This window comes from Monodon monoceros, unplaced genomic scaffold, assembly GCF_005190385.1.
Source record: "Monodon monoceros isolate NGI ecotype Baffin Bay Population unplaced genomic scaffold, NGI_Narwhal_1 Super_Scaffold_13, whole genome shotgun sequence".
NCBI classification, from domain to species: Eukaryota; Metazoa; Chordata; class Mammalia; order Artiodactyla; family Monodontidae; genus Monodon; species Monodon monoceros.
Genome location: NW_021703769.1, coordinates 77,965,711 through 77,987,225, shown reverse-complemented (window position 1 = coordinate 77,987,225; position 21,515 = coordinate 77,965,711). Strand labels below are relative to the sequence as shown.

General features: G+C 45.4%; 1 protein-coding gene across 4 annotated transcripts in view; it reads left to right on the top strand.

The window, feature by feature from the left end:
• STYXL1 (serine/threonine/tyrosine interacting like 1) overlaps positions 1-21,515 on the top strand; it is a 66,263-nt gene that overhangs the window by 29,217 nt on the left and 15,531 nt on the right. For all 4 annotated transcript variants that reach the window (XM_029220469.1, XM_029220468.1, XM_029220470.1 and 1 more), the window contains 4 exons: positions 3,378-3,439; positions 7,022-7,163; positions 10,835-10,980; positions 17,037-17,182. In XM_029220469.1, the coding sequence (XP_029076302.1) occupies positions 3,378-3,439; positions 7,022-7,163; positions 10,835-10,980; positions 17,037-17,182 (496 nt within the window). The remainder of the gene's footprint in view (positions 1-3,377; positions 3,440-7,021; positions 7,164-10,834; positions 10,981-17,036; positions 17,183-21,515) is intronic.

Below are 21,515 nucleotides of genomic sequence, written 5' to 3'. Positions count from 1 at the left end.
TGGCTGCTTTGGGTCTTTGTTGCTGCACACAGGCTTTCTCTAGTTGCAGCAAGCGGGGGCTACTCTTCGTTGTGGTGCGTGAGCTTCTCATTGCGGTGGCTTCTCTTGTTGCGGAGCATGGGCTCTAGGCGTGCAGGCTTCAGTAGTTGTGGCTCGTGAGCTCTAGAGCTCAGGCTCGGTAGTTGTGGCGCACAGGCTTAGTTGTTCCACGGCATGTGGGATCTTCCCGGACCAGGGCTTGAACCCGTGTCCCCTGCATTGGCAGGCAGATTCTTTTTTTTTTTTTTTTTTTAAACTTTTTGGCAGCCAGATTCTTAACTACTGCACCACCAGGGAAGTGCCTTCTTTAATATCTTAACGATTTTCTAGTATGATTTTCTAGTATGACAGAGTTCCTACTAGATCATGTTATATTATTTTTTGTGAACACGGTTAGGTTTAGCTTCCTATTCATTTCAGATTTTCGCATCTATATTTATGAGTGAAACAAGCTTATAATATACTATACTCAGTTTCACTTGTTTTTAAGCCATGTAGACCATGTCACTGACTTCCTTTCCTCAAAATTATATGATTAAGTTTCGCTTATGTTGTTGTATGTAGCTATACTGTAGTTTGTTCGTTTTTGTTGTTAAATCATGTTAAAGATAAACAAAGCCAGACACTAGTCAGAGTGGTGAACACAGAGTTTAATCGGTAGTATACTCTTGCCATAGGGAAGAGTCCAGTGTGAATGGAACTCCACCTCAATTTGCACAGAGGCAACTGGGCCTTTCAAAGGGAGAGTGAGGGAGTAGGGAGGGAGATGAGTGGAGCTCAGTCAGGGAAGTGAAAAACTACAAAAAGGGGATGGGAGTTGGACCATGTGAAACCCAGGGGGGTTTACTAACTGGTGCTTATCCAAGTTAGGTTCTTACCCTCCACAGGGCCTGGGAGACAGGGGCCCTATCTTCAGGTGTTGGCTGAAATAAACAGTAAGTTCTTTGGAAGCCTTGAGTTTCCTCAGGCAGGCACTTTACTGGGCTGGAGTCAGCCTAGGGATGTGGTCTTGAGCTGTTTCTAAATGTGTCTCATAATACAGGTATCTTCAGATAAAGATATCTTCAGATGTCTGAATTTTTGTAAGTTCTTTATAAATTCTGGATACGAGATTTTCTTAGTTATTTGTATTAGGGATATTTTCTCTCAGTCTCTGGCTTGCCCTTTTGCTTTCTTAACGTTGTATTTTTAAATTTTTTATTTATTTATTTTTTGGCTGCTTTGGGTCTTCGTTGCTGCATGCGGGCTTTCTCTAGTTGCGGCGAGTGGGTGCTACTCTTCATTGTGACGCGCGGGCTTCTCATTGCGGTGGCTTCTCTTGTTGCGGAGTACGGGCTCTAGGCACGCGGGCTTCAGTAGTTGTGGCATGTGGGCTCAGTAGTTGTGGCTCACAGGCTCTAGAGTGCAGGCTCAGTAGTTGTGGCGGATGGGCTAGTTGATCTTCCTGGATCAGGGATTGAACCTGTGTCCCCTGCATTGGCAGGCAGATTCTTAACCACTGTGCCACCAGGGAAGTCCCCTCAATGTCATATTTTAATGAAAAGAGAAGTTTTAAATTTTAATAGGATTAGGTTTATCAATGTTTTCTTTTGTGGTTAGTGCTTGCTTATGTCTTTTTAAAAAAATAGACGTTTTTTAGAGAACTTTTAGGTTCACAGCAAAATTGAACAGAAAGTACAGAGAGTTCCTGTATAACCCCTGACTCCCCCTACACCCCACAGGTACAGCCTCCTCAGCTATCAGCATCCCAAACCAGAGTGGTATAGTTGTTACAGTTGATGAACCTACATTGACACATCATTATCCCGTAAAGCCCACAGTTTACATTAGGGTTGATGTATTGATACATTCTGTGGGTTTTGACAAATATATAATGACATATGTCCATCATTATAATATCACACAGAATAGTTTTCCTGACCTAAAAATCCTGTATGTTCTGCCTGTCCATCCCTCTCTGTCACTAACCCCTGGCAGCCACTGATCTTTACGGTTTTGCCTTTTCTAGAATGTCATATAGTTGGAATCGGACAGTGTGAAATGAAGCCTTTTCAGATTGGCTTCTGTCACATATATGCATTAAACTTTCCTCCATATCTTTTCATGACTTGATAACTCTTTTCTTTTCAGTTTCATTAATACTCCATTGTTTGGATGTACCACAGTTTATTTATCCACTCACCTACTTAAGGACATATTGGCTGCTCTCAGGTTTTGGCAGTTGTGAAAAAGCTACTATAAGCGTCTGTGGTCATACGTTTTCCACTCATTTGAGTGAATACCAAGGAGCACAGCTGCTGTTAAGAGAATGTTTGGTTTTTTTTTTTTTTTTTTTGCGGTACACGGGCCTCTCACCGCTGTGGCCTCTCCCGTTGCAGAGCACAGGCTCCGGACGCGCAGGCCCAGCGGCCATGGCCCACGGGCCCAGCTGCTCCGCGGCATGTGGGATCTTCCCAGACCGGGGCACGAACCCGTGTGCCCTGCATCGACAGGCGGACTCTCAACCACTGCGCCACCAGGGAAGCCCAGAATGTTTGGTTTTATTAAAAACCGCCAAACTGTCTTCCAAAATGGCTGTACCATTTTACATCCCCACCGGCAACAAATGACAGTTCCTGTTGCCCTGCATCGGCACCAGCATCTGGTGTTCTGTGTTTTGAAGTTTTGCCATTCTGATAGGCAGGTAGTGGTATCTCGTGTTTCAATTTGCATTTCCTTGATGACATATGATGTGGAGCATCTTTCCATATGCTTTTTGCCATTTATCTTTGGTATAGTGTGTCTGTTCATATCTTTTGCCCATTTTAAAGTTGAGTTGATTGTTTTCTTGTTGTATTTTAAGAATCCTTGGTGTATTTTGGATAACAATCCTTTTTAAGATTTATGCATAACGGTTCTTTTTAGGATTTATGTTCCATGTTCCTCCCAACTTAGAGGACATCAATACCACAACTTCTGTCCTCACAGGGGCATTAGAACCTCAACTCCTAGGCTCTAGAGTCTGAATTTGGGTCTAAAATTCCATGGGGCATTTAGTATGAGGCTACCCTGACTTTGATTTCTCCCCTCCCTCTTTTCTCACCTCAGAGAGAACTCCCCCTAAATCATAGATGCAGAGTCTCACTGTTCCTTACGGGGGATATGGGTGTGGATATGAGGGGGCAGGGGAGTTATATGGGCAGCCTAGAATAGGACAGCTACACGCTTTGAATTTTAAATTCACGACAACTGTTGCCTAACTGCCAAACAAATATACGTTAATGCTGATGTAAGTGCTCTAGTTTGGTCATGTGTTCCTTTGCAAGTGCAGTTATTAGTTAAATTCTTTTCCTTTTCAGATGTGCGTTCCAAACGGGAGTATGATGAAAGCCATGTGATTACAGCCCGTCTTGTGAAGAAGGTATATGCGCAGAGTCAGAATCTGGGGCTACCTTACAGGAAGATGGGGAGAATGGGAGATTGTGTCCGAGGTCCAGGAGGCAGCACCTACTACTGGACACTGTGGGCGGCAGAGACAGGACTGCCCTTGTGCGTCCACTATGAGGGTCTCCTACACTGTTTCACACTCCTTAAGGTCTCCCCACTGCCCCCCACGGTCAACAGCTTCATTAAGCAAATGTTGCTTTAATTCCTTGACTTGCCAGGCAATGTTCCAGACCCTGGGGATATAACAGAATACAAGATGCCCTTAATTCATTCTCCCTGCCTCATGGAGCATCTCTTCTACTCGGGCAACAGACAACAAGCCATAGAAATAGTTAGTATAACTCAGAGATGGAAGCCCCTTCCCTCCCCTCCCTTCCATTTCCATCCTGTCTTCTTATTCCCGGTCCAGCTTTTATAATGACTGGGCCCTGCAGGCAGTCACCGGCCTCGCTCCTGCAGTGAAGCCCTTCCCTCCAGCCCCGTAGGGAGTCTTCTCTCTCTGGTCACTGCTGAGCCTGGCAGCCTTCACTTGGGCTCCACCTTGACCCCTCCCATCCTGACCACATTCTCTGCCCTTGACTTCCAGGTTCTCCCTCGCTTCCCTGGTTTCTTCTCTACCTCTTTGGTTCAGCTTCATTTTCTCCTGCTGCCGCCTGAAGAAACCACTACCCTGTTCTTGTATATCTGTCGGTCAGTATACTTTCTTCAGAGATTCATCCAAGCTTACAGCTTCAGCTGTCCACATGCAGTCAGCCATCCTGTCAATTTTACTTCCGCAATTCTGTCTTGCAATATTTCCCCCTTCTCCCTGTTCCCATGGCCACGTGCTGCTGTGCACTCCACCTCTGGCCCTTTCCCACACAACTTGCCAGGGAGCCTGTGCCCTGCCTCAAGCATTTTTCTGGGATAAGCTTGCTCCTAGCACCTCCCTTTCCCCGCCCTAGTGTGTCATTATCTGCTTTTTTCCTCTCTGGAGTTTCAGTTTTCCGGCTCCATACTCCATCTGATGAAGGCTCTTCATCTCCATTTCAGGCCTTCCTTGGTGTCTTGCAGCTGATTCAGAGCCCCTTCGTCCTGTATGGCTTTCAGCTTCCAACTCACCTCTCAAATCTGTGTGTTCCTTTGATTCTGGCAGTACCCCCGGCTCTGGAAAAGAGGCATTCCCTCTGCCTCAGCCCCTCGGCCAGGCTGACACCTCACACCTCCCCTCCCCTACTTTCTGGCCAGGAGGTTACAGGCCTGAAGGCTGGAAGGGAACCCCAGCATGAGCAGGACACACAGCCCCCAAGTCAGTGTTCACACACCGGATCTGGTTCTACCTCCCTCTCCAGCCTCATCTGGCATGCTTCCACTCTCCCCTGACACCTCCACAACCTTGTCCTGCCGTGTTTCCTGGGTTCTAAGATGCTCATTTGTCCTTGTATTTTAACACTTCTGAGGTTGGAATATATCCTACAATTGATTTGCACCTTAAAGTGACAAAGTCTTTTCCCCCAAAAGTGAATGTGGTCAACATCTGTTGTTTTTCTGCCTGGCACCTCCACTTTTTTGAGGGGAACTCCTCCTCTCTGCTTAAATCATGGGGGGTCTAGTGGTGCTCCTCAGAATAGGATCCAGGCCCTGGCCACGGTGATTGGCCTGGGAAGAAAACAGCAAATCAGAATTGGCATTAGGGAAGGCTGCTCCTTCAACTCTGGTGGTGGGGTTTGGAGGATGGGAGTCTGAGCATCGCTGGTGGTCGTGACTCAGGCTTCAGGACAAAGTGGTCTGAGAAGGTGAACCCAGTGTGCTGGGGACACAGAGAACAACAGGGCCCAGGAGGGAGGTCTGGGCTTTAGATCACTGATTCAGGTCTTCCCAGGACCACTTGCTCCCCGCCCTACCTGAAGTAGCGTTATGTGCCAACACACCTCTCCTTCTGTGTACACTCCTGATTGCAAATGTTATGAAATTGGTGGTGCATCTTACAACCAATGGTCTCTTACAATCTAGGAAATGACAATATGTGTGGTCCCTTGGACACACTGCTCTCTGTGACCCAGGGACGTGTATGCTTTGTTCATCATTGTATCCCGGGTGTTCGCTCTGGTCCCTGGCATCTGGTAGGTGCTTGGGACCTATTTGTTAACTAAAAATGAATGACGGGTATCTGTTCCTTCAGCCTGGAATGCTCCCCCAGCCCTTGTCCATCTGGCAAATTTCCACTTGCCCTCACAGTCTCATCTCAAATGCCTCCTGTCCCATGAGACCCTTCTGAGTCCTCCAGGCCAACTCGGGCATTTCCCTTTTTGTTTTTTTCTTTTGTATCTCCGTATTTCAGAACCTAGCACAGTGTGAGTGCAAAGTGAGTCCTCAACGAATGTTTATTAAGTAAAAATGGATGTTCGGCCGCAACTGTCCTGTGCTCCCACCTGCTCAAGCCTCTAGGGGCTGTTCTCACCTTTCCCCTTTTGCTCATGCTCTTCTCCATACCCAGAGCCTTCTACCCCCTCATTATCACCTGTCTAAGTCCTGCTCGTCCTCTGAGCACCACCTGTCTCCCAATTCTGTTAGACGAATATGATTTCTCTCCTTAGAATCCTGGAGAACGTCCTGGGTCTGTACTTCCAGGGGCCTTACTGCTCTGCCTTGCAGTACAGTAGATGCACACTCGTCCTATCCCACCTGAATGTCCTCTGTCAGGGCCTCTACGACAGTCAGCTCAGGTCACAAGGGACAGAGCCAGGCTCAGGTTCCCCTGAGTAGTGGGGGCTTTCAGGAAGCATTGCGAACAAGTGAAGACCCACCTCTCTGCTGCTACCAGCTGGGCCTTCCCGAGCTCTGGGACACCCTTTGGAGTCCTGGGCAGTTCTGGTACTGGGAGAGGTCATCACCTCCTTGGCAGAAGGCACCTGTTGTTGCTGCCCTTGTGGTCCAGCATAATGATGACTCAGCCAGTCCCCAGCTCCTCCTCATGACCTCATTGCTGCTGTCTGCCCATTCCTTCCTTTAACCATATTTATGGTCTGCTGTGTGCCAGGCACTGTTCTGGAAGCTCAGGATACATCAGTGGCCATAAAGGGACAAAAGTTCCTGCTCTCACAGAGCTTCCATTTGAGCTTACAGCCTGCCTCATGATGCCTGCTTGCTTATGACTTCTGTGCATTCAAGCCTTCTGCTTACTGCCCGCTTCATGGCAGAGTTTGGATTCGGTCCCCAATGCCAACACTCTCCCCCAGACAGAGAATGTCATTAGTTAAGGTGGCCACGACTGCTCTCATAGCACTCATGCCAGGGCACCTAATGGGCTGTGGGCTTGTCCATAGACCACTGTTCTTTGACCCGGCAGTTATCTCTGGCCCAGTCAGCTGTGGTCAGCTTCCCCCAGGAGGGAATATGGGTGTGGCAGGTCCTTGGAGTTTAGCAGACTCTCTGTCCACTGTCACTGCTCCCGTGCCTGTGTGTAGTCAGGGAGGTGGACACCGTCCTACCTCCGGCTCCTCCCGGTGCTGGCGTACAGGGAATATGGGTTCAGCTGGACCCACCTGCCAACAGCCTTCTCTTGTTGTTTCTTTAGAGGGCAGGTGAATATCTTATCCCGGAGTCTGTGGATCTGGAGTGTGTGGAGTACTGTGTGGTGTATGATAACAACACCAGCTCCCTGAAGGTAATCCTAAAAGGTGACAGCGATGATGACAACACTGATGAAGGCCACCAAGGTGGGTTTTTACAATAGCAGCAAGAATATGAGTTCAGTTATTGAGCACTTTTGTCACATGCCAGGAGCTCTGCCTGGGTCACCTCATGCAGTCTGCAGAGCAGCCCGATGAGGATGGCAATGCCAGGAACTGGGAAGGGCCTGGGATTTTTCCTTCCTGTGCAAGATGACAGGTGAGCCTGCCGTGGTTCATGGATGCTGGCAAAAGACACGAGGCTCCTGGGTCAGAGACAAAGGGCTTTATTTCTCAGAGCAGTAAAAGTAGCCAGAATGCAGTGGGTGGTATTATGGAGAACTCTGAGCTTAGGGAGCCTGAATCTTTTTTAACAAATGGGCAGAAAGCCTGCCTGCCCTTGGCTCTGGAGGCAGAAACTGTCTCTGTCATCCAAGGCTGTTTGTTATACACATATCCTTGAAAAGCCAGTGCCTTTGTTCAGAGGCTATGTAGAAACACGAAAGACCATGGAGAATTGTGCCCTAATAGGTAACATCCCCACTTTATTGATGAGGAAACTGGGGTCCAGGAAGGTGAAGTAACTCATTCCCCAGGTGTGGGACCATGGGTATCTATTGCTGTGTAACAAATGACCCCAAAACTCTGTAGTTTTTTTTTTGCGGTATGCAGGCCTGTCACTGTTGTGGCCTCTCCCGTTGCGGAGCACAGGCTCCGGACGCGCAGGCTCAGCGGCCACGGCTCACGGGCTCAGCCGCTCCGTGGCATGTGGGATCTTCCCGGACCGGGGCACGAACCCGTGTCCCCTGCATCGGCAGGCGGACTCTCAACCACTGTGCCACCAGGGAAGCCCAACTCTGTAGTTTAATACCATAAACATTAATTATATATTCGTTTCTGTGGAATTCAGGAGTAGCTTAGCTGGGAGGTTCTAGCCTGTCCTAAGGTTGTAGTCATGACGTTAGCCAGAACTGCTGTCTTGTGAAGGTTTGGCCAGGCCAAGATAATGTGCCTCTGAGATGAGTCACTCACATGGGAATAGCTAGGAGTCCTCAGTTCCTCGCTGCATGGATTTCTGCGTGGGGCTGCTTAGATGGCCTCACGACAGGGCAGCCGGTATACCCCAGAGCGAGTGATCCGAGAAAGAGGGAGAGAAAGGGACAGCCATGTACCCTTTATGACCTAGTCTTGGGACTTAAACAGTCACTCTTGCCACATTCTATTCATTAGAAGCAAGTCACTGAGTACAGCCTACCCTCAAGGAGAGGGGAATTAAAACTCAACCTTTTTAAAAAATATATTTAATTATTTATTTATTTGGTTGCACCATCTTAGTTGTGGCAGGCGGGCTCCTTAGTTGTGGCATGCGAACTCTTAGTTGCAGCATGCATGTGGGATCTAGTTCCCTGACCAGGGATCGAACCTGGGCCCCCTGCATTGGGAGCACCACCAGGGAAGTCCCTAAACTCAACCTTTTAAAGGGAGGTGTTTGAAAGAATTTGTGGAGAGAGTTTTTTTTTTATTCAAATGGAAAGTCACAAAAATTATAATCATCCTTATCAGTTCACTCAGTCCCATGTAATTAATTTTTTTTCATCTTGATCTTTTGTGAGCACTTTTATGAATTCATCAGTTTTCCATTAGAGTTCTGAAAACGCTTATTCATTCAGTTCAGCATATAGTCAGTTACCAGAGACCTGTACTTGTCAGAGTCTTTTCCATGAACTCCTTGAAGATGAAACCCTTTTACAGGAACATTTCTGCAAGAGCATCAGAGTCCACCCAGAACTGTCTGTAAATGACCAGAGACTTAGAAATGACCCCGGTTAAAGATACGATGAAAGTTCATGATAATGCAATTAACAAGGAAATTTAGTTATTTCTGAGACATACATTTAAAAATAACTAGAATTATGACTTATATTATACCAGAACATATAAGATTTTTATGAATTTCATGTAATGTCTGAAACATTTATATTAACATATTTCCATACAAATAACCCAAAGAAAGTTTAGTATCAGTTTTTTTAAAGAACTTTTTTGAATTTTATTTATTTTTTTATACAGCAGGTTCTTATTAGTCATCAATTTTATACACGTCAGTGTATACATGTCAATCCCAATCGCCCGATTCATCACACCACCATCCCCACCCCCCCGCGGCTTTCCCCCCTTGATGTCCATATGTTTGTTCTCTACATCTGTGTCTGAACTTCTGCCCTGCAAACCGGTTCATCTGTACCATTTTTCTAGGTTTGTGGAGAGAGTTTTTAAACCACCACACCTAGCAAGTGCTGGGGCCAGGATTCAAACCAGGGCAGTTTGGCTCTGTCAGGTCTCCTAAGGCCAGGGTAGCGATGCTGGAGAACAGTGCAGTCACTCCAGCCACACGCTGGAGCGTGGTCAGTTCTAATCTGCTTCACTGAGGCTCCACTGCATTCTCCATTCAGCCCCTGCTTTGGGCTGACCACCCCTTGCTGCTGCTTGTGGCTCAGTGACTAATACATATGCGTGGAGTTCCATGGGTTGGGCATTCACACCAGCGGTCACTGGGTGGCGCTAGGCTTCCACCTTTAATAAAACCAGTCTTCTCAGGAGGTCCTTAGCCAGGAAATTGTCCCCTCTTTCCTAAGCTCATCCTGTTGGTCTCCAGTCTGCAATCCTAGGATTGTCGGCTGGACCCTGAAATCCTAGGAAATGTTGGTCAGTGAAGACAGCGCCATCTACAGTCTATACCTGACCTCACTTTAGTGCTATGGAGCCCCCGTCCTCACTTGGTAAGAAATCACAAGCACAGAACAACAAAAACCAAAAACCACACGCATATAATTTGCCTGCTCATGGAAAATTGCACAGTCGGGGGCAGCTGCAGTGGCTGATGGCTTGATGGCCGCAGCATCCTTTGTTTACTGATATGGCAAGCAACATTCTTTGTCCACAGTATATGACAAGAGAAATTAAACATGTGTACACAAAACCTTGCACATGGATATTCATAGCAGCCTTATTCATAATAGCCACAAAATGGAAACATCCAAATATTCATCAATAGATAAATGGTAAACAAAAGGTGGAGAGCCACACAGTGGAATATTATTCAGCTATGAAAAAGGATGGAGTGCTGACACTTGCTGCAACATAGATGAACTTTGTAAACGTTATGCTCAGTGAAAGAAAGCAGACACAAAACGCCACATATTGTATAATTCAGTGTCTATGAAATGTCCAGAATAGGTCAATCCGTAGAAATTAGATTAATGGTTGCCTAGAGCTGGATGTTTGGAGGGATATGAGGAATGAAACCCTCTAACTGGTACATGTTTCTTTTGGGAGTGATTAAAATGTTCTGAAATTGACTGCAGTGATGGTTACACAACTGTGAATATAATAAAAAACATTAATTTATATACTTTAAATAGATGAATTGCATGGTATATAATATGTGATATTGTATATATACATACACATTCCCCTCGTGTTGAATCATCCTTCCTTGCGACAATATGAAAAAAAATGAAATCTCGGAGTTTATAGAAAAAAATCAACTTACTTGGTGGTGAATTGCTTTTTAAATTTTAATTGTAACATTCACCTCTATTTATATTTGCTTCAGCTTTCTAGACAATTGCTTTTCAGAATGGAGTGCCTATCCACTGGGCCTTTAGGCAAATGGTGAGCGCACAGGGGACATTGGTCTCTTTGGTCTCTACTCTTAGGAATTGTGCTTGGAGCTGCCGTTGAGTGTGGCAGAACCCTGACTCACCTTGCCCGCCACCCCATCCATATCCTGAGAGGAGGCTATGAGAGCTTCTCGGCCATGTACCACTTCTTCCGGACACAGAAGATCATCTGGATGCCACGGGTAAGGCAGGGTGCTGAGCACAGGCAGGCTTGGATGGGAGCATGGCCTTCCCCTGGGGACCGAGGGGCAGGGAGCAGGGCTGGAGAAAGAGGAGAAGGAGACAGATGACATGGAAAAGATGGAAGAGATGTCAAAGATGGCTTGGGAATGAACCTGGGGCAGCTAGGAGGTCCAGTCCAGTATGATGAATTTATAATCGCCAGGTTCAGGCAAAATCCAGGGCGGTGTTTAATAGATGAGGTTGGTCCAGAGGGCAGGGAGCTGGGGCAGCGTGTTCTGGGTGGTGGGTCGTGGTCAAAGTCACACGGGCAGGCAGGGCCATCATGATTCGAGGCTGCCTTGCCATCCTTAGCCATCTGGCCTCACAAACCCTGGCTGGGTCCAGAGGATACAGTAAAAATTGGGAGGCGGGTTGTAATAAGGTGTGGCCAAGGGATGCACCAGATGTCTGGAGCCCAGAGGAGCACTTACTTCCTGGAGCCAAACTGGGTGGCAATGATAGGCAGGCAGGGACTGGTCCCTGGGGGCATTTTATAGTATCTGGTTTCTTGAAGGGTCTGAATGTAATGGAATGTGAACCTGCAGAGGTTTCATTCTTTCCAGCAATTGCCTTCAACTGTGCTCTCATTCTTGCCCTTTGCAGCATCATGGGCAGATTCCATACTTTCTGGCCGCTTTCGGTTATGGACAATTTCAGTCTAGTCATATTATAGAACAGCGGGGGAGATGCGCCTATGAACTGGAACTTGATGATATTATATTATTGTTACATATTTCTTTAGGTTGTGATGACATTATTATGGCTATGTTTTTAAAAATATGAGTCCCTATCTTTTAGAGATACATAATGAAATATTTATAATTAAAATGATACGATGTCTGGAATTTCCTTCAAAATAATCTGGGGAGGGTTGGGGAGTCAGGGGTATAGATGAAACAAAATGGGCCATTAGTTGATAATGCTTGCAGAAGGGTGATAGATCCAAGGTTTGTTATACTATTCTCTCTACTTTTGTGTGTTTTTGAAGTAATTTTTTGAAAAGGGCATAAAAACAGTCCAGTACAACCTAGGCTAGTTTAACATTCCAATCTCAACTCAAATCTCCTCTCTTCTCATCTTCCAGAGCTGGGCAGCCTTCCATTTGCTGGGGGCTGAGGGCTGGGAGTGGGGAGGGGTGTGGGGTAGCTTTGTGGGCATCTCCTTACGTCCCGTCTTCTGGGTCTGGTCCCTTTGGTGCTGGGGGTCCAGCGTGGGCCCTGTCTTGTGTGACTGCCTGTTTGTCAGTGGGGGGGGAAGTGCCTTCTCGTTCTGCCCCAGCCAGCTTCTGTGTGCTGCTGCTGGCCTTTGTTGCTGGTTTTCTTGGGGCTGTGTTCAGGGGGCCCCGTCTGTTACTGAGCATCCTTCAGAGAGAGCCAGCTGAGAATTCCTGACAGGAGTACCCCCAATGCCCTTCCCTTCCCTTGGTAGCTCATGACCTCCCACCACGTCCATATTCTTTCACCTGAATCCCAGAATGAGCCACAGGGGAGTGTGACAGTAGGGAAGGAGGCCGCTTCTTGCCTTGCTGGCTTGGCTGCTCCAGTCAGCCTGTGTGAAAAGCTAGGGACCTGTGTTGGGGGTCATACCTGTTCCCAAATGCAGGGTATATATGTCAAGTTCTCCAAAGGCCTTCTTCTCCTCCTTCCACTGAGCTATGATGTTGAGCTCAACAGGTGTACAGCCAGCCTCACCGTCCTGCTAGTCACTCCTCCTCGCTCCTAGAGGAGCACCCTTACTGGCTTTGCAGTGATGGGAGGGACTCTTTCTGATCTGAAGACGTCACATGCTGATACCTCACCTTCTTTATTTTTCTTTTAAAGCTTTAGGAAGGTGGAATTGGCATAGGATGAACTGCACCTATTTAAAATGTACAGTTTGGTCAGTTTTGACGTGTATACACCTGAGACTTGTCCTTGCCCCCAGTCTTCTTAAGTAGATTGGGAAGAGGGGTAGGGTGGTGGCTGGTGGTATCTAGCAGGGCCTGGATGGGTGAGTTCTACTCTGCTTGTATGTGGCCCTCTTTAGAATGTACGTTCCAAGTATTTGCCACTCCCTACTTTGGGACCTTTGTTATTAATTCAGGGGCAAGAATGAAAGCCCCACTCCTTTCCTGTTACGTGTTCTGACACAGTGTAAAGCAGGAGTGTCCCTACTGCTCCCTAAGGAACTCCTGCGAGGGGAGATGGAGGCACAGAATTTGGCCTCTGAGACTGCCCCTCTCCTTTAGACACAGTGATTTCTAATTTCCCGTTTTATATGTGGTACCCCTTAAATAAGATTTCACTTTGAGCAAAGGGGTTCTGTGACTAGGGCACGTGTGAAGACCACACTAGAGAGAGATGCTGGTGAGCCACCAAGTGGTTTTAAGTCCGGGGAGGGGCACCTGGTTAGATTGCCCTTTAGAAAGATCAACTCTGATTGCAGAGCAGAGCCCACACCAATGCAGGCAGAGTGGGTCTGGGGAGACCTGCTAGAAGTCAGGGATGAAGAGGAGAGGACAGATTCAAGAAATACTAAGGAAACGGCTTTGATTAGACATGGGGCAGGGGGTATGGGAGAGGGAGGAGTCTAGAATAATGCCACAGTTCAGGTGCGGGTGACAGGTGGCCAGTGGTGTGGCTCATTGAGAAGGGGACACAGGAGGAGGCGGTGGCAGTGTCAGGGGAAGGCAGTGGGCTCGGTTTGGGCATGTTAATTTGTGACACCAGTTTCTTTTACATTTGTCGATGTGGTTGTCAAAATCGTGTCCTCTAGAATTAACAGCAGAGCTTGTTTTATCCGCCCCACACCCTCTTCCGCACAGCTGTTACAACCACAGGAAAGGAAGCTGGTTCGAAAGCGTCAGGAAGAGTTGACAGATTTGTGGTGGGTATTGCGTGAGATTTCCTGAAAGAAACCAGGAGGATTTCATTTGGCCCCCGACAAGCTGAGCGTCCTGGGCGGGATCACCCTGAACCCTGGGGAGTGCTTTGGGTCACATCCGCAAGTAGTGGGCCTGCCTGTACATAGAAGGGCCGTGTGTCTCACAAACTTGAGGGTTGGCTCAGCGTGGTGTCTGCTCATTGATAAAGGCTTTTGAGGCTAACAGTTTGGGAGGAATGCGGGCTTGTGGTAGGTTCACGGTGAGGGGAGATGTGCTGAAGCCAGAAGGCTCTAAGAGGCTCAAGTGGACAGCAAAATAGCTTGAGGTACTTAAGATGTTATTTCTGAGTCAGACTTGGAGACAGAGGCATTTTAGAGCTGGTTTGACCTTTGAAATTATATAGGTTAGCATTTCCCATGGAAAACTGATGGGAACAAAGGGGTCTCTAAACAGATCATATTAGAAACATCAGTTCATACAATGTTAGTGGATTTCTTTTCTTTTTTTTTCTTTTGGGGTTATGCCTAGGTTTTATTTTACTAAACGTAACAGGTAAGTTTTCAATCCATGACAACAACAAATATGTAGCCACTGTTTTATTACAGACATCTGAACTGTAATAGGTCACCCAAGAAACCGTTAGGGGAATTTCCATTAGTTCTCAGTTTCCTGGAGGCATGCTTTGAGAACAGTCTTCGACTGGCATGCTTTTCTGGCTGTTTTCCAACTTGTTTATAAGATTAGTCTTATTATTTGATGATAATTGTTTCTAAACACCTGATTGGTGCTCTAATAATCTTTCCTTGGAAACAATCAAATTTTGTAATTTTCCCTCTGGCTTTGATATATAATTGACATATAACATTGTGTAAATTTAAGGTTTACAACAAGGTGACTTGATACACATATATGCAGAATGATTACCATAAGAGTAACACATCCGTCACCTCATGTAATTACCATTTTTTGTGTGTGTGTGTGAGATGAGAACATTTAAGATGTACTTTCTTAGCAACTTTCAAGTACATAATACTGTATTTTTTTAAAAAAAATAAATTAATTTATTTGTGGCTGCATTGGGTCTTCGTTGCTGTGCGTGGGCTTTCTCTAGTTGCGGCGAGCGGGGGCTACTCTTCATTGCAGTGCACGGGCTTCTCATCGCAGTGGCTTCTCATGTTGCAGAGCACTGGCTCTAGGCGCGTGGGCTTCCGTAGTTGTGGTTTGCGGGCTCTAGAGCACAGGCTCAGCAGTTGTGGTGCACGGGCTTAGTTGCTCCGCAGCGTATGGGATCTTCCCGGACCAGGGCTTGAACCTGTGTCCCTTGCGTTGGCAGGCGGATTCTTAACCACTGCGCCACCAGGGAAGCCCTGTGTTGTTAACTGTAGTCACCATGCTGTACGTTAGATCCCCAGAACTTATTTGCCTTATATCTGGAAGTTTATAACCGTGACCAACATCTCCCCATTTCCCTCACCCCCACAGCCCCTGGCAACGACCACTCTACTCTGTTTCCATGAGTTTTGCTTTTTAATTTTTATTTTATTATTATTATTATGATTTTTGGCCATGCTGTGTGGCATGTGGGATCTTAGTTCCCTGACCAGGGATAGAACCTGTGCCCCCTGAATTGAGAGTGTGGAGTCTTAACCACTTGACTGCCATGGAAGTCCCGACTTTCACTTTTTTAGATTCTACATATGAGTGAGATCATGCAATATTTGTTTTTCTCTGACTTATTCTCTTAGCACAATGGCCCCAAGGTCCATTCATGTTGTCACAAATGACACGATTTCCTTCTTCTTTATGGCTGAACAATTTTCCATTGTATATATATGCCATATTTTCTTTATCCATTCATCCATTGGTGGACACTTAGGTCATTTCTATGTCTTTGTGAATAATGCTCAAATGATCCTGGGGCGGGGGGGCGCGTGCAGATATGTCTTCAAGATGGTGATTTCATTTCCTTCAGATATATACCAAAAGTGGGATTGCTGGATCAAAGGGTAGTTTTGTTTTTAACTTTTTAAAAAAGCTTTATTTATTATTAATTAATTTACTTATTTATTTTGGGCTGTGTCGGGTCTTAGTTGCGGCACGTGGGATCTTTGTTGAGGCACGAGAGGTCTTTCGTTGGGGCGTGGGCTGTTCGTTGCAGCGCGCGGGCTTCTCTCTAGTTGTGGCGTGCAGGCTTCAGGGCGTGTGGGCTCTGTAGTTGTGGCTCACAGGTTCCAGAGCGCATAAGCTCTGTAGTTTGTGGCCCACAGGCTCTCTTGTTGAGGTGCGTGAGCTCAGTAGTTGTGGTGCTTGGGCTTAGTTGCCCCGCGGCACGTGGGATCTTAGTTCCCTGACCAGGGATTGAACCCGTGTCCCCTGCATTGGAAGGTGGATTCTTTACCACTGGACCACCAGGGAAGTCCCTGTTTTTAATTTTTTTAATTTAATTTTTATTTTATATTGGGATATAGCTGATTTACAATGCTGTGTTAGTCTCAGGTGTACAGCAAAGTGGTTCAGTTATTCATATACATATATCCATTCTTTTTCAAATTGTTTTCCCATATAGGTTATTACAGAATACTGAGCAGAGTTCTCTGTGCTATTCAGTAGGTCCTTGTTGATTATCTGCTTTATATATAGTAGTGTGTATATGTTAATCCCAACCTGCTAATTTATCCTTCCCCCCTCTACCTTTCCCCTTTGGTAACCAGAAGTTTGTTTTCTATGTCTGTGAGTCTGTTTCCATTTTGTAAATAAGTTCATTTGTATCACCTTTTTAGATTCCACATATAAGTGATATCATATGGTATTTGTCTTTCTCTGTCTGACTTATTTCACTTAGTATGATAATCTCTATGTCCATCCATGTTGCTGCAAAGGGCATTATTTCATTCTTTTTTATGGCTGAGTAATATTCCATGTGTTATATGTACCACATCTTCTTTATCTGTTCCTCTGTCGTTGGACATTTAGGTTGCTTCCATGTTTTGGCTATTATAAATAGTGCCACAATGAACATTGGGTTAGTCTCATTCACTGTCCCAGTTTGTCTTTCTAAGCTTGTTTGCTGAGCCACATTTCAAGAGATGAAACAAAAACAACTTCTTCTCTGGGGATTATTATCATAGCAGCCTTTCTCCTTCTCCACCTCAGGAACTGGATGACTTCCAACCGTACCCTGTTGAGATAATGCCAGGCAGGATCTACCTGGGAAATTTCAGGCAAGCCTGCGACCCTAAAATTCAGAAGGATTTGAAAATCAAAGCACATGTCAATGTCTCCATGGAGACAGGGCCGTTGTAAGTAGAAAAACCATTGTTTTTTTTGTTTTTTTTTATATTAGTATAATTTATTTATATAAGATTCCTAGTGGCATGCATTGACAGAATTGAACGGGCTTTTAGAAATCAGCATACACTGGAGTAGGGTCTGCATTTATTTTCATCTATTCCTGGCCTGCACTTCATTGCCTGGCATGGCCATGGCATCCTCTGCCCCTGACTGAGACCCCACACTTGCCCCATACCCCATACTTAAATCTTACCCTAATAATACTTTCTTGGTCCTTAACATTCTGATGCAAAATACCCTGGTTTACCCTGCTTCTCCTATCTCAGGCCCTCTGAGAAGTGACCCCTCTCTTGGTCCATCTGGGCTGCTGTAACAGGGTACTGTAGACTGGTGGCTTATGAACAACAGAATTTCTCACGGTGTGGAGGCTGGTAAGTCCAAGATTAAGGCACTGGCAGATTCAGCGTCAGATGAAGGCCTGCTTTCTGGTTCATAGATGGCATCCTCACGTGGCAGAAGGGGCAAAGCTCTCTAGGGTTCCTTTTATAAAGGCACTAATCCCACTCATAAGGGTTTTCATTTCTATCCTCATGACCTAATTACCTCCCCAAAGCCCCACCTCCAAATACCATCACTTTGGGGATTAGGTTTCAACATATGAATTTTGAGAGGACAGAAACATTTGATACAGCAACCTTTATGTCGGATTTTCCTTGGTGCTAGGAACATACAGACACACACACATCCTCACTCATCATTGTTCAAAGAGCAGGAAAGTTCTGCACAGCCTTGCTTGTCAGCCTGTGTCTTCCCGGCTGTGTCCACTCATGATCACCAAGGCCCCCGCACTGTACAACCTACTTCTTCTAGCTCCTGATCAAAGCTAATAAAATTCAGCTCAGAGAGAATTTATATAAATAACACGAGAATTCAGTAAGGCATCTGGTAATAAAAAATACTATATAAAAATCAATAAATCTAAAGAAAATTGCGTCTAGGTACTTAGTGAGACTGCTGAAAACCAAAGAAAGAGAGAACATATTAAAAGAAGCAGAGGGCTTCCCTGGTGGCACAGTGGTTAAGAATCCGTCTGCCAATGCAGGGGACACAGGTTTGAGCCCTGGTCCGGGAAGATCCCACATGCTGCGGAGCAACTAAGCCCATGCGCCACAACTACTGAGCCTGTGCTCTAGAGCCCACGAGTGACAGCTACCGAGCCCGTGTGTCACAGCTACTGAAGCCCACGTGCCTAGAGCCCATGCTCCACAACAAGAGAAGCCCCCGCAATGAGAAGCCCGCGCAATGAGAAGCCCATACACCGCAACGAAGAGTAGCCCCCACTCGCCGCAACCAGAGAAAAGCCCGCATGCAGCAATGAAGACCCAATGCAGCCAAAAAAAACCTTAATTAATTAAAAAAATAAAAATAGGGCTTCCCTGGTGGCGCAGTGGTTGAGAGTCCGCCTGCCAATGCAGGGGACACGGGTTCGTGCCCCAGTCCGGGAGGATCCCACACGCCGCGGAGCGGCTGGGCCCATGAGCCATGGCCGCTGAGCCTGCGCGTCCGCAGCCTGTGCTCCGCAACGGAAGAGGCCACAGCAATGAGAGGCCCACGTACTGCAAAAAAAATAAAAAATAAAAGAAGTAGAGAAGTAAGACATTACTTTCAAAGGAGCAATAATTAGACTGACAGCTGACTCATCAATAGAAATAAATCACTGCAACTAGAAGGAAATATGGAATGTGTCTTTGTAGTCGGTAACCTTTCTGGTGATTCCCCACCTCCTACCATTCACAGCATTGAATGTGGGCTAGATTTACTGATGTGTGCTAATGGATAGAATAAAGCAAAAGTGATGGGCTGTCACTTCTGATATTGGGTCACAGAAAGACTGTGGCATCAGTATTGCTCACTCTCTCTTGCTCACTTATTCTGAAGGAAGTCAGCTACCATGTGGTGAGCTGTCCTATGGAGAGGTCCACATGGCAAGGACCTGACAGTCTTCAGCCAACAGCTAGCAATGAACTGAGGCCCTCAGTCAAAAAGCCTGTGAGAAACCGAATCCTGCCAACAGTCATGTGAATTAGCTTCTAATTGAGTCTTCAGATGAGACCAGATGACAACAGCTTGTCTATAATTTTGTGAGAGATTTTAAGCCAATGGTACCCAAATAAGCTGCTCCCAGATTCCTGATCCATAGAAATTGATAGATAATAATTTTTTATTGTTTTAAGCCACTGAGTGTTAGGACATTTTGTTATCCAGCAATAAATAATAGAACCTTAAAGCACTGAAAGAAAATAACTGCCAACCCACAATTTTGTACCCAGAGAATATATCCTTCAATAATGTAAGTGAGAGGACTTCCCTGGTGGCGCAGTGGTTAAGAATCTGCCTGCCCATTCAGGGGACACAGGTTTGAGCCCTGGTCCAGGAAGATCCCACATGCCATGGAGCAACTAAGCCTGTGCACCACAACTACTGAGCCTGCACTCTACAGCCCGTGAGCCACAACTACTGAGTCCACGTGCCACAACTACTGAGTCCGCGTGCCACAACTACTGAAGCCCATGCGCCTAGAGCCTGTGCTCCGCAACAAGAGAAACCACTGCAGTGAGAAGCCCACACACTGCAATGAAGAGTAGCCCCCGCTCACTGCAACTAGAGAAAGCCCACGTGCAGCAATGAAGCCCCAATGCAGCCAAAAATAAATTTAAGAAAAAGAATGTAAGTGAGAAGAATTTCCATTTCTGGCCATGATAGAGTAAATGGCACCAGATTTACAACCCCACCTTAAACAACTAAAAATACTCAGACAAAGCATCTAAAACAAGGGTGTTTCAGACAATGGCCAACAGACAGCACAGGACAATGATTCCTGAGAGGAAAAAAAATGGTGAGCTCCACAATCGAACCAGCTTATTGCTTGGAGATTGTTTGCAGGTCACAATACAGGGAGGGGGCCAACACAGATCCTATTATTCTTTCTGAGTCGAGGGTACAGAGTTGAGGACTCAGAGCTGTTGAGTTGGCTAGAATTTGTAGGAGACCTGCATGGAGAATAGAGAGCTGAGTACAAAGAAAGACTCTGGACATCTGCAGAGAGTCCTCCTGTGTCTTCAGCTAAGTACTAATAAGCACATGCGTGTGAGAAAACTACTGAAGGCAGGGAGAAAAACCAATAGAAATCAACAGGTGGTACAATCCCCAGAGATTATGTGGGGCCAGGAGTAGTTTGTGTTTCCAGTCAGATTAAACAAAACTCACAATATACAGTGCATCAAACAGAGTACTTAGAAGACTACTGCTTCAGTAGTGAGGAAAAACTTAGCCCTATATTAGGGATGAAAAGTATAGTCTGAGATGAAAAATATACTGGATAGAATTAAAAGATTAGACACTGTGGAAGAAAAGATCGCTGAATTTGGAGACATAGCAATAGAAGTATACAAAATGAAACATAGAGAAGAAAAAGACTTAAAAAAAGAAACTAGAGTAGAACTTCAGTGAGACTGAGACAGCTTCAGGTGGCCTAACATATGTGTAACTAGATTCTCCAAAGGAAAGGAGAATGGGGAGACAGGAAACATTGAAGAAACAATGGCCAGAATTTTCCAAATTTGATAAAAACTATAAATGATCATCTACACTGATCTCAATAAAATTTTTAATTAAAAATAGAATAATTTGGAAGATTATGAGCAACTTTATGCCAATACATTTGAAAAATTAAGTTTCCTCAGAAGACTCAAGCTACCAATGCTTACTTAAAAAGAAATAGATTTATAAAAACTGACAATATGATAGTTCCTAAAACAAGATTCAACCAATTTCAGGAGATGCAAATCGTATAGAGTTGGCTTTCAACCACTGTGGAGTTAATGTAGAAAGCAATAATTTGCAAATATAACTAGGAAATTCCTAGAAGCTTAGAAATAAATTTTACAACAGCTCATGGATCAAAAAAGAACTCACAATGGAAATTATGAAATAGTTTCAACTATATGATAATGAAAATAGAATATATCAGAACTTGTGGAGTGTAGCTAAGCTGTGAGGGAAATTTATAGCTTTAAATGCATCTATTAAAAAGGAGAAAGGCTAAAAATCAACTAGTTACGCATTTATCTCAAGAAATTACCAAAGAAACAGCAAACTAAACTCAAATAAGGAAGGAAGGAATAATAAAAGCAGATAAAATGAACTAGAAACAATAAAATAGGATCTAGAAAATCAAAATAGTTTTACAAAAATAATAAATTTGATAAACCCTTGGCAAAAAAGAGAGAAAGCACAAATAACCATCTGTAAAAGGGGATTCTAGGGCTTCCCTGGTGGCAC